General features: G+C 37.9%; 1 protein-coding gene across 1 annotated transcript in view; it reads right to left on the reverse strand.

Moving 5' to 3' along the window:
* Positions 1 to 18,404, reverse strand: part of DDX10 (DEAD-box helicase 10) — a 155,145-nt gene that overhangs the window by 36,608 nt on the left and 100,133 nt on the right. Inside the window, exons 15-16 of the mRNA XM_064409331.1 lie at positions 17,370 to 17,531; positions 3,630 to 3,686 (exon numbers count right to left, since the gene is read on the reverse strand). Coding sequence (XP_064265401.1) covers positions 3,630 to 3,686; positions 17,370 to 17,531 — 219 coding nt within the window. The remainder of the gene's footprint in view (positions 1 to 3,629; positions 3,687 to 17,369; positions 17,532 to 18,404) is intronic.

The following is an 18,404-nucleotide window of genomic DNA, read 5'->3' on the forward strand; positions in this document are numbered from 1 at the left end:
AATCAATGCACCGAACTGTCATGACTGAGCAAGTTTTACCTCCTGACACTGCTTACAGATGACATCCAAATTATTTCTAGCAGACAGCAATCAATGCCTTCTTTTAGGGGCCAGGTGTCACTTCCTGCATGATACTGGGAGCTGATATTTGAGGATCACCTAGCACATCAGTGCTGGGCAGGGAACAGCGTCTCCTGACTCCTGCTCTGCTCTCCACCCCTGAAGTACAGACCTGTTTAGATGCTCCCAGAAAATTCCTTTCTCATGAAAACAATTTTTTTTAAAGAAATCAAAATCTTCCTCATTTCATAATTCTCAACATATCAGTAGTGCTCTAAGGCATCAGGGTAGCAAAAGACTAAAATCACTAAAGGAGAAATACAGTCCTGTTAAGCTTCATTGCAGCTAACAGTTGCTAGCAGAGCAAGGACCTTTAAATACTGATTGAAACCTGAAAGTACTTTAAACAGATTAAGAAATCAGTATGTGCAGATTCTAGAAGAAAAAGTGAAAAGCCATGAGCACAGGAATGTCCTGCTTGGGGCCAGGGGCTGGCTTCACCAAGTAACACCCAGCTCCTGTCCTGGGGCAGCTGTCGCTTCCTGCTGCTGCTACTCAGTGCTTTACTTCTTGCTCAAAAGACTACTTGCCGAATTTTCTCCAGACGCTCTTTAAGTAAACAGTATTGAAATCTGTTGGAGGGTTTGAGGACTATAATTTAATCAGTACTGAGTGAGGACAAAGCATGTGCTTCTTTTCATCTTAAAACACTTCATTTGTACATATCACATTAAAGTCTCATAAAATGGGAGACAATTAAACATCTTAAGATTAAAAAAAACCCTGAAACACTAAATTTCCAGTTTTTCTTCAGTAAGAATATATGAGAAGACTTCTTTTATCTGCTTTCACAGCCTTTTGCATGAAAAATTAATTAATGGCCATAAATACCTAGAAATACTTTCTCCAAAGCATCCTTTAAGAGTCTTCATTTCTTACTTAGTTTATTTATTGCATTCAGATTTATCCAAGGTGGAGTCAATAACACTGCAGCTACCTACTCATCTAATCTCCTGCTCAGGCACACTCAGCAGAGCGTGCCAAAATCTGGTTAGTCAATTCCAGTTGCAGCAAGCCTGGCCTGCCCCAGCACGACAAAGGCTGAGCAAAATCTTCCCTGCAATTGCTCCTGCAGTACCAGAGGAAAAGAGAGGACATCCTTCTCTCCTGTAATTTTTCTTCTATTATTTTTTCCCTAAATTGACAAAGAATTATGAATTTAATACTAAGAATGGTAAAGTAAATTTCTGGTTTGGTCATGTCAGAACTGGTGGGCTGTGTACTAGCAAAAGACAGCAAAATAATACTTTGTAACGCAAGGAGTTTGTAACCTGAGGGAGACAGTTAATAAAACAAACAAGAGGATAAAGCAGATAGATGTGGAAAACAAATTATGACCACAGCTGCTCTGAAGTGACTGGCTACTCATAACTGTTGATCTAGTCCTTTTTTCCAGCTGCTAAACTCCATTAACATGGCTAAAAATACCTTTTCTACTTTTTTTGGCTCTCCTTATTGCTCTCCCTTTCAAGAAAACATTACTAATTACCAAAGGAGTAGTGCATAGCAGAGTAAGTGGGTCACAAGCCACATTATGAAAGCGCTAGCGAAAATGCTAACATTTTCTGAACTCCTGATTTAGGCAGCATATATTTTCTAAACTGGTTTACGTTCCAACAGTTTCTGTGTTTTACCATTTTCTCCTTTTTTATTCCCCTGGGTATCTTGTACAAGCTGCTTGAGTCATACCCGACACAGACTATGTAGAACTTTAGCTACTATGGCCTCATGTCTAAGATCCTGAGAAGCAGGCAGTGTTCTTAATTAATTCCTCAGACACCCAGCAGACAGAAACTGGCACCTTTATCTACTGTCTACTGCTCCCTTCCACTTCCAGGCGTGAACAGCCCAGGTCCAAGCTGGCAGCCTTTCCCAGTGGAAGCATTTTCCCTGAAATGAGCCACACTGAAAATGACAGGACTTGGCTGCACAGAGTTCTGGCAAGAATAGCCTCTAAACAACAGAAAAAGCCCAACACTTTTCATCAAGGAGACATGTCAGCTCCTGAGGCTTGCACCTTATTGCAGAGAGTGAGACAAGTGCTTCCGGAATGAAATGAAGTAAAGCAATAGCAGCTCTGCACAGCTGGTAGCCTCCAGGAGAGCATGTGCCAATCTCACACCAGACCAGCACTAGGAAATCAGCTTCCCAAATGCAAGTGCTGCACAGAACAGAGGCAAGAGTGTACAAAACTGTGGGCCTGGGGCTAAGGCACCACATTTAACCCATACCATGCCCATGGACACACAACCCCCCCCTGCAAAATCATTCCTCAACAGGGATCAACTTCATTCACTTTCCATTAGCACTGAGAGATTCATTCGCTTGGCCAAGAACAGGATAGGAGATGTACATCAGCAAGCAGATAATTTTGAAAGAAATGGATTTCTTTCCACAGCTGCTGAATAACGTTTTATTTCCCTAAAAAGAGGCAAAATTAACAAGCAGTATTCATGAATGTGATACAGCCTGATTTGATCAATGTTTTCTCCTTTTATTAAGATGTTTGTTAATTATTCATTCCATAATTTTCCTAAAATGCTTGCTAAATGTATTAAAAAGTATGCATCTTTATACATTCAATTACAGGCAGAAAATTTCTATTGCTTGATTGGGGAGTCATGATGCCAACAGCTCTCATAGCTTGCCATCTTTGAAGGCAGAATCATACTTAAAACTGAGCATAACTAGGCTTTTCATCTGAAACTGTAATTACTTTCCACTTCAGAGTTACACAATGCAGCATCTTCCTATACTTAAGCCTCCCAGAGCACAGCCAGCTTGCAAAAATCAGACAAAGAACATTATCGATTTTCTCAAGGGAGTAAGATATTTGCTGACTGTCAAGAAGAAACCATAACTATTCAAGTGTAGCAAAAGTAGATGCAGTGTCACACATCACCATGTCCATATTCCAGAAATCACTGCAGCTGAATGAAACCTCAGTTTATTGCATACCAAGCAACATGAAAAACTAGAACAGCCTCTAGGAAATTAGCAACATACACATGAAGAAAAGGATAACAAAGGTTTTGTTTGGGGTAATGAGGGAAAGGAATGAACTTCAATGTAAGTAGTTGCTGTTTAAAAAACGGTTTGTCAGAAAAAGGTCGGTGTGACATTTGGGACACAAAAAAAATTAACTCACTGCCTACAAATTATAAACATGACCCAAGTCAGAGAAAGAAACGGCATCAGTACTTCATCTGAAATTGCAACTCACCTGATATACATAATGAAGAGGATGAAATTCCAAAGGGCTTCCACACATTTTATGTATTTATACACACAAAAACATATATATTCATGCTTTATCAGAATCCTTCTATAACAAGTTATTACAACCACATCAGTGCAAGGGAATAAGAAAAGACAAGCAAACAGAAAATGCCTTTAAAAAGCAGTTAATCACAACAATGTTTATTAAAGGAAGGAATGAAACAACTTAAAAACCGTAAACAGTTTCAAACCTCAACCAGTAGCTTGATCAAAACAACAAAACCCCTTACCTGGGCATTCTTATTTCTGGCTTCTCTCCTTGCTGCTTTTTCTTTTAGCCTCTTCTCCTGAAACAAACAAGATGTACAGTTTTAAAGAAAACTCCTTTACTGTTTTTATTTTTTTAATATTTTAAGATTAATGTTGAGCCATCTAGGTATTTTTAATGTACACATGTTAGACTGGTGGTATTCACCCTACATGTTATTGAAAACAATAAAGGAAAGATCTGAATGAAATACTATTAATTCTTCTTGCTCCTAAAGGAAATCATAAAACTACAAGAATGATTGAAGCTCGTATTTTATCAAGACTTATTACTCTTAAAGGAATAATGCAGCTGAGTAATTTAACAGAGTTAGTATTCATCTCTAAAATAAGGTAGTTGAAATGATATTAAGAGATCCAATTCTTCTTATTTCTCAGTGACTTAAAATGAAATCAAATCCACTTAACAAACTAAAATCAAAATTTTCCTAACTTCAGAATTGCTAAAGTAGCTGGGGAGTGAAAGCTAAAACATCTTCTCCCTTTCATATTCCATTACCAACAAACACTTTACAAAAGCATTTGCTTCGTAATTGCATTGATTCAGAAACCATAACAAAGTTCTTTTAACCAAGAAGATTCTGCTACAGGAAAATTACCTAAATGCAGTGACAAAACCATCCAAAGCTGCCTGCTAGATCTGTCAGCATACAGAAGTGCCCAAGATATTTAAATCAAATGACATTTATTGCTGGTTGTTTGGTTAATTCTTATACCAAGTGAAGTGTTAGCTCTAATTTATACAGTCAGGTTCTTGTAATTGAACATCCCTTAAATTCTTTATTTCGTGAGCAAAAGACAAATTTAAGTGAGAGCACATCCTCTAGAAAAGCACATAGCTCCCTTATCTTAGTGATCCTGATGACATTGCTACTGAAACTCTTTTATGCTATCATAAAAATATTTCTGAAATACAATTCAGTTTCTCTGAGCAATATAGGCCACTCTGGCATCAGCACATTTAGACTCATGTCCACATAAAAGGAGACATTAACGTCAGTCCAGGGTCAGCGCCTCAGCACAGAGAAGTCTGAACTGCAGTTACCTATCAGCTCACTCATGGGAGTAATGAGAAAGCTACAGCTTCAGCAGTCCTGGTACCATTTCACCACAATGATGCTGCCAAAACATATTGGTAGATATCGCACAAAGTTTTCAGAAAAGCAGCATCTGACTGCAGACATGGGAAAAGGAGAACACAGCCGCCAAGATTTTCAAAGTTGGTGTCTAAATTCGGGGCCTTTTGAGACATTTGCCAGGTATGTGTCCTTTTCTATTCTCCCAACTGCCCAAACTACAAAAGTCTTAGCTTATTTTCAAAATTCCTTTCTGTGTAAGTCAGCCTCTTCTCTCCAAATCAAAATGAAACAATTCCCCAATGCTTTGTGCAAAGTTGTCTGAGTGGAACAACTCAATACACTCAGGGTTACATACCAGGGCATTTAATGCATGCTGTGAAACAAAGAAAAAAGAAAAAAAAAAAAGAAAAAACACCCAAAACCACACCACTGTAGACAGATACAATACAGCTGTCTTATTTCAGGTATGTCAAAGTATAAAAAAGAAAAAAAAAAAAAAGAAAAAAAAAAGAGGAAAAAAATACATTTAATGCCACAAGTTCACCATATGGGAGAACAAAAGGCACCAGGGCCAAATACTGTCGGGTCTATATGCAGTTCCTCCAACAAAGCACACCTATGCATCATGGTCATAACATGATCATCCATGTTACGATTCCTTCTCTCCCAAGTCAAATTTATATAAGATTCTGACCACTTTTACTTATGCTTTTATAATTATTTACTTAAGTTTTCCATGTCCTCCACTCCACGTGGTTTAGCTGCACATTCTCCACTCTTTGGGGTAACCACTGGGGTTCTCTCATTTTTCTGCTAAAACCATGGTAATATTCAAACTTTACCCCTCAAAAACAGAGAGAACACAGGTAGAAAGTAATACACCATATGTTACAAAGCAGCTTTTGACTTGGACAGTCTGAAAAATTTTGGACAGAAAAATTCTGATAGAAAAATGGTGTATGAAATGTCAGTGTTTTAACTACAGCTACAGGCTTGAGCAAATATAGCAGCAAAGTTCCTGCTCAAGGGATTTATAACAGAGCCCTGAGAAGACAGCTATGAAAGCAGAAGATTGACATAAGGACACAGGAGCATACAGGCAGCATTATAAACTGTAGTCTCTAAAGAACGGTGAAGACACAAAAAGATTCTGAAGTTAATAGGTCCAGAGACTGAAATAAGGAGCACAAGAGAAAAACAAGACAGAGAAGCAATCACCAGGAGATGCTGTCAAGACAAGACCTGCTTTTTTTTTTCCCAAGCAGTGGGGAGAGAGGGTTTGGATACTTGTCAATGAAAAACAAAAGCAGATTTGCAGAGGGTGCATGTATGTTGGCACTGAGCTGGAGCTGGGAGTGCATTTCAGAAGCCAATGTCCTAATCAGGCTGCTTCTGCTGCTTGACACTAACACACTCTGAGCAGCACTGGGCATTCACTGGGTCACAGGATCATTCCAACTGGAAAGAACATCAGGAGGTCTCTGGTCCAACCTCCTGCTCACAGAAGAGTCAGCTCTGAGGTGAGGTCATGCTGCACAGGGCTTCATCCAGCCATGCCAAAATCCCAAGGCTGGAGATGGCTCATCATCTCTGCTCAGCCTGTGCCGCAGCCTGACTGCTCTCACACAGAAAAATTCCCCATAAATCCATGCTGAATCTCTTGTTTTAACTTATGGCCATTGTCAGAGGTCCATTTAATTTGTGACAGGTTAATTTACTAATCAGAACACTCAAGCAAAAAGCCATGTAGAAATTTTAGTGTATTCCACAGATGTATTTACAACCAGGTTCTGCTCTGACCAAAATATATAAATGTAACTCACTATACATCTAATTTCCACAAACCCACACTGGCTAGTATTATATTCTTCTCATTTAGTTTTTCATTAATAGTATTATGCAGCACAGAGATCTTCTTGATCAGCTTTTAAAATTTTCTGCAAATCATCTTTTTTTCTTCACTGTTACAAAGCTACTTTAAAAGGATGGTTATAATCTCAGGAATCAAAGGGATGAAAAATTTTAGTCACCAACATGTAATATGGCTAAATCACTTGGCTTTAAAGAAGAGCTGCAAACCTTATACCTTTTTTGCACTAGAACTGACAACAGAAACAGCTCTGCCTAAAAGTAGCCCAAACCATGGATAAAGCTATGTCCAATATATGGAAGAAATAGTCACTGTTCTTAACCAGGAAGCTAAGAAGTCTGACACTGGCTTCTTTTCACATTTAATCTCCCCTTCCTTCTACTGTTGGGTTTTAAAACAAAACCTCATTTAATTCTTAAAACTCCAACACAATTAAATAAATGTTCTAACATTTACATTCTATCTTCTCAACTCGAGACAAAAAAAATAACGAACAATAGCATGGCAGCTCTCTCTAGATGATGAGGTCAGGAATATGTGAAAGACACATTAATAGAGAGCTTAAACCCCAAGTTTTCAGTTATTAAAAAATTAAGTCCAGCAATTTTGAGAGTTCTTTCCTCCCAAAGGAAATCCCCTCCTCCTTGAACTCTCTCCTTTCTACATTTAAGAGTTTATTTTACATTGTACAGAGGGTTTACTGCAATATAAAAAAATACTGCATTTATTTCTGTTATTTCTATTATGACCAGTTTTGTTTCATGCAGTAATTTTTCTTTTAGCTTTTTTGATGTGTAAAAAATTTGTACAATGAAAGTATCCTTTCTTTCTTTTAAAGAACTTATGCATAGGTCAGATTTACATTCAATAAATTATTTTAGCTGGTGACAAGCTGATGTTTTTCCACCCTAAAAATTCACTGACCTCTTATATTTCCTTACCTGAAGGCAAATAAAAGTTTCACTCAACAAAACTAATGCATATTACAGCATATTTAGCTCTGAGAGCATTAAAAAAGCCTGTGGCAAATCTATTTCCTGGAAAAATTTCATGCTTATCTGAGTTCTCTGAAGTATTTTTATTTAAATACTCAAGAACTCCCTCAGGTTTTGATCCATCATTTTAACACTAGATTTTTAATAACTGTTCCTTTACGTACTGATGCCATAATTTGGAGCTACCAACCCATTCCATTTAACAGCTGAGGTAATGGTCTACCACACAACAGATTTCACAGGTGACCAAGTTTTGGAACAAATCACTCCATTGCCTGGAAAAATCTGGCTTTCCTTTGCAAATACATGTTGGTAAATACTGGAACCTTGTCTCGGTATCCAACTATCTCTTGTTATTTTAGTGGGACACAGCTAAATTCAGTCAGTTGTGCTGCAGAAAACACAGAGTTGTTCAAAAGTGCAGAGCAGAGCAGCTCTCATACAGTGGCATTGCCATAGTCAAGAGCCGCTTTCCACCAAAATTTTGAAGAACAAATGTGCTCTGAAAACTGACTTAATAAACATTTTTCCCACATTCTTCCTCTCCAAGATTCCACACCAAGCTTGAATTGTTTACATGCTCATGGCTCATTGCTACATTTTGCTATGTATTGCTATGTATTGCTCCTTACAGAGACTAGAAAACCATCTACGTGCAAGCACTTCTCCAACTAACATTCCTAACAAACATTCCAAAACAAACTAACATTCCGAACTCAAGCATTAAACTGAATAAACTTATTAGTATTTCTTTGAATTCTATTTTTTTAAAAATATGGAAATTAAGTACAATTTTGGTAACTACTAAATAAATCTTAATACCTTCAGGAAAAAAAGCAAAAGCATTTTTATTGTTTTGTGTTTGTTTTGTTGTGAGGTTTTTCTGAATTTTGATGTTTGGTTTTAGAAACCTATTAAATAATCTCTTCAAGCAACAAGGTACATAAGCCTCATCTGTAAAGCTGATGTTTATTTAAAGGCAGGGAAACTGAAACACCTACTAACCACCAATTTAGGCAACACAGAGTAGGCATCAAGGGCATGTGAAAAACAGCACAGGGACAATCTTAAACATTAAACAAGCACTGGAAAAAGTCTTAGAGGCAGTGGAAAAAATTCTCACTAAAAAGAAGAAAGGAGAAGCTAGCAGAAACTGACCCTTAAAAGGACATTCTTGGAACAAAACCAACACAAGAAACCAGTGGACAAAGATCAAAACGATTCCTTTCTCACTTCGACCTGTACACGGTGAGTAGGTTTGAAGGATATGAAAAGTTTTTCTAGAGCTTTTAAGTGAGTTGGTTTAAATATGTACATAGATGAGAGGCTGGCCATGAGCTGTCAGTGTGCTCTCACAGCCCAGAGAGCCAAACGTGCCCTGGGCTGCATCCAGTGGTGGGCAGCAGGGCCAGGGAGGGGATTCTGCCCCTCTGCTCTGCTCAGAGCCCACCTGCAGGGCTGCTCCAGCTCTGGGGTCCCAGCACAGGGGGGACAGGGACTGCTGGAGTTGGTACAGAGGAGGGCAATGAAGGTGACCCGAGGGCTGGAACACCTCTCATATGAAAACAGGCTGAGAGAGCTCAGAGTGTTCATCCTGGAGAAGAGAAGGCTCTGGGAAGACTTAATTGTGACCTTCCAGTGAGTCAACTGGAAAGGAACTTTTTACAATGGCATGTATTGGGCAGGACAAGGGGTAAAGGCTTTAAATTGAAAGAGATTTAGATTAGTTTAGATTGAAGATTACAAAGAAATTCTTTACTGTGAGAGTGGTGGGACTGAACCTACACAAACACATACAGTGCACAATAAAGGCAATACTAATTCAAGATACAGTTTCAACGGAATTATATGATGAATGAATCTAGTTAACAATGTTTAAAAGTAATGTTTAAAGCTGTGAACTAAAATCTTAACAAGAAGTCAACAGAAGTTACACTGCAAACCATGCTAATGTATTCTAGAGAAAAGTAGCAGAAAATGTGCAATGATGCCCTTCATCTCTTTTTGTGGCTACTTTAGCCTTTGAAGGGATGATGCCAGTGGAAAATTCATCATCTATAGAGGTCACAGGCTCCTGAGCAGTAACCCAAAAGGAAACACCTAGCTCAAACACAGGTCTGAGAGAAGGCAGAGAAGACCCCCATGTTTCTGTGCCTGCTCATGCAGGCACCCAGGATCCTCAGCAAGCAAAGGGTGCAGCTCTGCCAGAAGCTGCAAGGGTGCCTCACACAGCCTGACACACAGAAAATCAGCATTTTGGGCAGCTGTTCCAGAACATCCTCCAGCAGGACAAGCAGCCTGGCGTGGAAGCTCCCTTACAGCACCAAGCCTGGTAAAGGCCCACTTTAAGGCCTGAACTACTTCAGCCTCCACACACAGCTGTGTCCTCCTGGCATTCATGTGACTAGTGTGTACACAAACCAGCTGGCTGGAGCCTGGTGCTAGCAACGTCAAGGTTGTGGGATCAATTGCCATATGGGCCATTCACTTCAGAGCTGGATTTAATAGTCCTTGTGGGTCCCTTTCAACTCAATATTCTGTCACCTGTGATCTCATTTTCTTATTTTTCACATCACTAAGATGAGATCAAGAACTCTGATTTTGCTGCAAAACTCTTAGAAAACACCTAAGGACACTTTAAGCTCTATGTGTAGCCCATTCAGCTGTTGAAGTGAAAGATAAACAAGCAAGCTCTTGCCTCCACTGGCACCACAGGGAGACCAGATGGATGCTGCTGCTCAGGCTGGAACAGGATGCTTGTCAACCCACTTCTCAGTGTCCATCCCCCTCATCTTAATAGCTGTGCATCTGGAGCATAACAGCAGCACTGCCTGCACACAAAAGCTATGGAAGAGCTCAGAAAGGCTTTCCAACAAAGTAACACTCCCTGATTTATTTTACACATCTATCCACCTATACTTTTCTTTGCTGTTCAGCTGAGTGCTCCTCTCAACAATAACCTCCTTCCCTTTATATTTTGCTCCTATGTTGGTATACTCTTTACATGAGAGAATTTTATCATTCTCACCCAGCATCACATTAAACCAACTGTACACATGGTAATCTGACAAATTCCACCTCAAAGTGCAGGACTATTCAGGTGCTTTATTTAATAAAGAGCATAATCCTGCATTGCAATTTTTTATCCCTTCAGATTACTTCCTTGGAAATATGATGCAACCTTCTTTTAGAATTAATCTCATGACTGAATTCAACCTAAAAATACTGTTTTTCATGGGAGCATTTATCTTCAACCATATTGAACAGCTTGTTATATATAACATCTAGTTTATAAAATAAATTTTAAAAGATCCCTGGGGAGTCTTTTCCATTTCTTGAGCATGATATATGGTTTCCAATGATTTACTACAATATGCTACAACTTTTAGAATTATTTTATAAAACTATAAACTCAGTCATCAACAGGAGGTGGAGCCTCAAGTTCCACTTGGAATGGGGCTGCCAAAGGAAGAAGTTCTAGGGATACACTGGTGGTAGGGATAACCTGAATGTAAAAGTGTGGTTTGCAATGATATCCTGTTACGACTGAGACAAAGACAAGAAGGAGAAAAAGTACTAAAGTGAATATGAAATACACTAACCCTAATGAGCAGTAAGGCAGACAGTAGCAAAATATGTGAACTGACAGATGAACACTAAAGGAACCACACAAGCACAACTTTGGGAAGGTTCAGAGAATTTTGTAACTGTTAAGAAAAAGAGAAAACAGGTTATCTATGTTTATCAGCCCCATGGGAAAGAACAAACTGAAAATGGAGTGTTTGAAAGGCACGATGAGACTAAGCAGAAAGACCAGCATATGGAAAAACCCAAGGGCAGTGACTACACAGGAGCCCTTGTGTAGGTATGAAATTAGACATATTTAGGATCCACTCTACTGTTTAATGTATTGGTGAGTGTGCTCATCAACCAAAGGAGTGAGATCTTCTTAGTCCTGCAGGTAAGCATCAGCCCTTAACAGCCAAGAAGAAGAAATAAGCCTGTGCTGCCTGTGCTGTGCATGTCAATGTGAGTGCAGCCTCTCTTGTCTCTGTGGATATCCACAGAGGGTGCCTTGTGCATGCCCCTCTGTGCAATACACGTGCAGGGGCTCACTCTGCAGCCTGGAACAGCAGCAGGCTTCATCAAAAATACCTGCAGATGAAACTGCCTGTGTTCAAACCCAGGGGATTTGGGTCCCTTACCAGTCTGCAATCTCCCATTTTCAAAAATGAATTTTAATCAGAATTTCACTCTTCGTGAAAATGAAAGCTGTTTATTTTATGTTAGTCCTTACCTATGTCTGGTATAAAGAATTTTCACTTTTAGCTTTGGAAACAGTTAATAGTAATAAAATTTGGGAGAGCAAACACACAAAGGGTGAACCATTGCAGCATTTCCTCCTCATTAAAATTATTCACTATGCCACTAACAAATGCATTTAGGGTGCAGAAGACAAGCCAAAGAAAGGCATTCTGTTCCAGTACAGTTTCTAAAATAATTCTGTATTTCCTACTGAACTAAGAACAGCAAAAGCAAAACTTTGAGAACATATAGCCTTAAACATCAAGTGGAACAAATCAAGATCATTTCAATGGCACAAGGGCCACAAAAGATCTCCAGATTCCTTAGGGCAACATCAGTATCCCAGGACACTTGTGCAAAGGAGTCTCAAAAATACAAAGTATATATTACATTTAAAATACAGACTTGTGGTACAGTGCAGTACCTTCTGAAAGATCCCCCATCACCTGCAGTCAAACTGAGTCATCTCTCTATAAATATATTTATTTAAGGTCTTCCAGGGAGGTACAGAACTACTGCATCTTGCAGTATCAGACCCCTGAAGACAGTCTCAGCTTGATTGCCACTAATACTGCCCAAATAAAATTATATTTTTAAAAATATTCTAGCCTTCCTCTCACACTGTTCATTCAAAATTCACAGCATATCTTACTGGTAGGAAAGAGAGGTAAGAAATAAGTCTCCTATTCATTTTTCCTGCATCGCCAATGGGCATTTTTCTGAGCTTGAGTTAGTATAGGGAAAGAGAGGTTATTAAGAAGTGAGATGAATCCCTCTCTGCCACTATTTTCCTAACAACGCTGCTTTTTCAGCTGAAAACTTGAAAAATGGAGTGCCAAAACACATTCTGAATAGTTTATTCACTTTTCCCTTTATTGTTTTTTATAACATTTTACACATTTCAAATGGCTTTCATTAAATAGCCATTAATGCAGAATTCTTTTCACATCATCTTGATCAGTGCTACTATCCTTCCCTTGTGCTCAACCACTAAAATTTACTTTGCTTCTAAAACTTCAGTAAGCATTAATTACACTACAATTATACTTCAGAGTCTTATTTACTTCTATCCATCTGATTTTCAGTTCTTCCATATTTGCAGAGCAAGGAGAGGATAATAAAATGTGAGACTCATGAAGGAAACCTAATTATAGTGTAGATGCTTTGCAAGTAGCCAGAAGCCTTAAGGCGCTGCAACACACAACTCCTCTAATCCGAGCATCTCATGAATGCTTCAAAACATTTTTCTGATCATACAGGAAACTGTGCTCATTTAAACTACATTCACAAATGGATTTAAAAGCAATGGCCTGTGGATACTTCTGAATAGTTTTGATCTTCACCAGAAACAGTTTTACAAGGAAAGTTCATAATAACTTTACATGCCAAGTTCTCCCCCCTCCAAAAAAAAAAAAAAAAAAAAAAAAATTGGAGATGTTTTGATTTCAATAAGTTCACTTTTTTTCCCAGAGACCTCCTATCTTCAAGATTATACTGCAGAAACCATAAGAAAGGGATTCTCAATTGAAGATTACCTATAAAAGTACAAGCTTTATGAAAACACTGCTTTTTCTACATCCACTCATTATCTAAATCAAAACCTGAACCCACCTGTAGATAAAAAAACCTGGATCAAATAACATCTGCATTTATAGCCTTCTGTAAATTGTTTTGTTATTGCAAGTCATCATTTCAAAGCCAATGTAGAGACTTCAGGAATTAACAGACACTCAGCTTGAAGGGAGTTTATGATTACATCTACATAACTGAGTATCAGACTGCTATATTTTATTTATACAGAATGAAAATGCATTTTTCTCTAGTGGTCTGCTAATCTTAATACTTTTAATAGATTTAGCATGTTTCAAAACTTGATTTAAAGGAAAAAAACCCTCAACTGCTACACACACCAGGAAACTATACCAGGTATCAGCCGGAGTAGGGAAGAAACAGAATTAAGGAGAGAAAATATGAATCAAGATATATTTGAAACTTGATGTAAGTGAAGGAACAGAAGAAAGTTAAGTTGATGAAAATGTTAAGCAAAAGCAGAAAGGAAAGATTCAGCCACGGCTTTTTCAAAATCTAGGAAAAAGAGTTGTAGGAGAATTCAGCAGCTGAGGCAGATCTGATTGTCACATCTGATATTGGAACATGTCAAATGGACAAAGATCTTCAGCAGTCTGCTTGCAAGAAGGAAATTTAAACAAAGATGGGGATTAAATAATTAGCATTACTGCAGAAAGGCCAGGTCAGATAACTGAGTTCATGCTACAACATGATGTATTTTGGATCACAGTGAAGCACAGAGGATTTAAAAAGAAGCAATGACAGTCACAAGTGATGGATTTAGGACTTGGTATAAATGGTTCTGCTGAATGCCAGCAAAGGGATATATAAGATGGGATTAAAGTATGTGACTTTAAAAAGCTCCTCTTTCAATGACACAAGAAAGGGCACTAAGACATCCACACTTACACAAAATCCAAAGTCATGAAAATAAAGTCTCCTAGTCTTTTTACTGCTCTCACATCCTTTACTGGTAACAAACTTGAATATTTATCTTTTAGGTTTCATCCTCTCCCTCCAAAGGAGGGTAAGAAATAACTTAGACCACTTGCTTGTCCGGCTTCCATAAACAACCAAACTTTTAATAGCAAATACAGACAAGCATCAGGCACCTGATGAGGCTTCTGCAGCATAGTCATGACACACAGACTTGCATAGTTCTTCTTTCATACCACTGAGATGTAAGCCAAAGATTCAAACTCAACTAGTATCTGCTGCTGAGTGGTTATCTTGTGGGAAGGGAAACCTTATGAGGTGGGATTTTTAAATACCATTGGGAAGTCACTGTGAAAATGGCCATTTCGCTTTTATTGTGAGGCAGTTCAAATTTTCCCCTGGCATTCTTTTGTTAATGAAGGACAGATGACTTGTCCCATCAACAACACAATAAATTCCAAAAACATCAGTGAAAAAACAATGGCTGAAATAGTGAAAATAATGTTTATCTATGACACTTACCTATGATTTCTGAATTACGCCATAGAACTTCCCCCTACAGTGTGAATTTTTAAAATTACACATTTTCTGGTAATGAAAAAATTGAATAATATCTTCTCCACCTAGTAACTATGTAGCTTCATCATGAATCACTGGAAGAAGGCATCTTCTGATCACAGGACCAGTTTAAGACGACCCAAAAAGAAGGAGGTATGCCTGTCTCTCCTTGGATGAGACTGAAGAGCAGGGCTCAGCATATTTTCCCTATAATTACTACTCCAGCTGTTTCCTAAGCAGCAACAGTTGACTGGCAAGAATCCCAAACATAATGGATGACTTAGTAATAAGCAAGAGCAAGAGAATCAATCTGTATGTCAGCCTTACCTTATATAGACTGTATTAATTAATACATGAATTGGTATCCTGAATGCCTTTTGTAGTGAGGAGAGAGATTCATTTTTAACCACAAAGGTTACTGAGACAATGGGAAGGCAAATGAAGTTCTATCAGGGTAAAACCTATTACCTTCCTGCCCCTTCTTGCTTTGCAAGTTTCATCTCATTTAAATTTGGATGTTAATATTCTAAACTGTTATAAGACTATTCCAAAAATTAAATGAAAATCAGGTAATTGAATACTTAATTATGTACAGAGAATTTACACATGAAGTATTTTTCACCTCAAACTGTAAAGTTTCAAATAAAAAAATCTGAACAATGTCAGATGCATGTCAGTCATGCAATGACTGAATGGCAGCCCTTAATACTAGACAATCATTTCAAACAGAAGTCTTCCTTTTTATTTGATCTATTTCCTTCTTTTTTATATACTATCATTTATTTATTTTATTTCATTTCTTAAAGGATAATAGGTGGAGTGTGAAAAATACTCATGCACTAATCACCAAGAAGCTCCACATATGACGCTTTCCATAACTAAAAAAAACCCCAATGACATTGATGTGGCCAGTCTGTCTCAGTTTTGAGAGGCATTCTCTTTTCACAGCATCTCCACAATGGAAGTGTTTTTCTTCAATGCAGGGAAATATCTGGTCAACATCATTTGTTTTCCTCAGCACTATAACAATGAAGCTGTGTTAACAGACCAAGAGATGAAGTATTTTATCACCGAAGTCTGATGTCAAACCTACAAGGGTGTTACTCAAAGTGTATGAATCTGCTAATGAATAAGAGATTGATTGCAAAGTCACAGAATCAGTCTCTCCTTCCCTGTTCATTAAGCATATCCTTGAAATCTGATTGCATTGTTTTCTGCAAACTTGACTATTATTTCACTTAGAGCACAGCAAACATGATTTCTTTTCACGTCCTATCAACTGGAACTCTTTGCTAAAAATGATGTGATATTTTTTGTATTTGTCAAATGACTGCAACAAGACTAGAGGAGCAGACTCAAATTAAAGGTGTGAAGTATGCTTTGACATTAGCTAGGATACTTCATAGCCAAAACATGACTTGAAGCTTTCACATATTCCTTCCAAATTATTTTGTTCAAATTCAAACCCTCACAAACACCAGAAGATCTTCCACTAACTACTTACAATCAGTGAAAGTCAAACTGAATTAACTCAGCATTTACAGAACAGGACAATAAAACAACGCTTTCTAACACTTTGGACATTTGAAGCTTTGAGTATAAATCAGGCTTTTAACAACACCTAGTCCTGGGATCTTACATGTATCCATTATCTGGAGAATGCCATACCCATTTTACAATCACTAACAGAATGACCCCTGAGCTCAAAACATACAGTTGTGCTCTATATGACAGGTACACAGCAAGGGCAGAAAACCCTCCTTTGGTCTATAACAAATAATAGAGAAGTAGCTGGAAAACTTGTGCTCTGCGACTTTTAAAGGTTTTTAAACACCAGAGAGAAGCCAGACTGCAGATACTGATCATTTCAAGTCAGAGCCAAAATCCTATCATGTAGTTTGAGTAATCCACTAAGTAAATTCTGATAGCCCTAAGCACACTGACACAAAAAGTTAACACTTTGGCCTAGTAGAAATGTGACACTAAATGTTGAGCAAATGGTAGTCTGAAGACATTTCAGAGATACTCTTTCACTGCCAGCAGGATTTAGAGCACATATGCCTCATAATACTGTTTTTTTTTTGGTGAAACAAACCCCTCTGGTGAACAGTGCTTAAAAAAAACGATAATCCTACTAAATTCACCAAACTTTAAAGTTGGAAATAGAATTCCATTGTTATCAACACTTAATGTTGAATAAGGCTTTGTGCTATCCACCTCCTCACATTAAAACAGCTTTCCTGTGAGCAGTGTCATCCTGAAGAAAACTGAATAAATTAAATGAACTTGTACTACACTTATTTCAGAATGTATTTAAGTATTTTTTCCTCACTGAGCAATCCACAGCACAGTTCTTCTGTACTTCAGTAATTGAGGTAGAAATCAACTTACCCTATGTTTTTCCTTTACTTTCTTCCTGTATTCTTCTTTATCAAATTTGTCTTCTTCACGCAGGATTTCTTTTGCTTTATCTAGATTGATACCACTGGCATCATCTTCCTCATCTGCTTGCGCCAAATTGGATTTCTGCACAGGTGGCCACTGCTGTACTAACTGAATTAGAGATGCCAGAAAGAAAAACAATGGTTACAGTCATCTTTCCACGTTACACTTTTGGTGCCTTAAATATTCCAATACATTATTTTTCCACACAAAATTGAAAAAGTCATCTGCAAGGAAACAAATTAACAAACCTTATGTAACACCACATTCGGTTTAAATTATTATTTTAAAGTAGTGTCTCCATTATATCACATTTTTGTTTAACGAACTCAGTTCAATCTCTTATTTTGCCCTCTTTCCTGATTAGAACAAGTAATTTCTAATCCCACCATTGATTTGAGGAGAAGAAACTACCTGCTCTCAAGAAATGATTCTCAGAAAAAAATGTGAGTAAATCTAAACAGTACCTTTCATGTAAACAATAAACATTCCAACATATTAACCAAGACAAAAATTAGACAAGCCTTTATTCCAGAGTACACAAAAGAAAGAAGAAAAGCATGACTACAGGTCCATGTTTTGAGGGAAGCAAGGAGAACAGACATGGAAGGGTTTTTTGATCATTTAACTAAGACTGTATTGGAAATGTTTGATGATTCATGCTGATGAAATGTTTGATGGATGACGCACTAAACAAATCCAGCTTCCCTTAAATATCTGAAACTCTGGATTCAAGACAAAGACTACACTTTCACCAAAAAATATCCCCATCAATCTTATGACCTAGTAGCTTATACCTCGTAGTATGAGCACACACCTTCAAGGGAAAGTCTTTGCAAAATCATTCTTGCTCATGGATTGATAAGAGTACTAACTCTTGAAAGGAAAGTACATGGCAGAAAATACAGAATGGCTTTCAGTACAAATGCAAAACCAAACAGATTTAGGACTCCCTAATGCACACAGGATGTTTATTTAACAGGT

The sequence above is a fragment of the Passer domesticus genome, chromosome 2 (assembly GCF_036417665.1).
Source record: "Passer domesticus isolate bPasDom1 chromosome 2, bPasDom1.hap1, whole genome shotgun sequence".
Lineage (NCBI taxonomy): Eukaryota > Metazoa > Chordata > Aves > Passeriformes > Passeridae > Passer > Passer domesticus.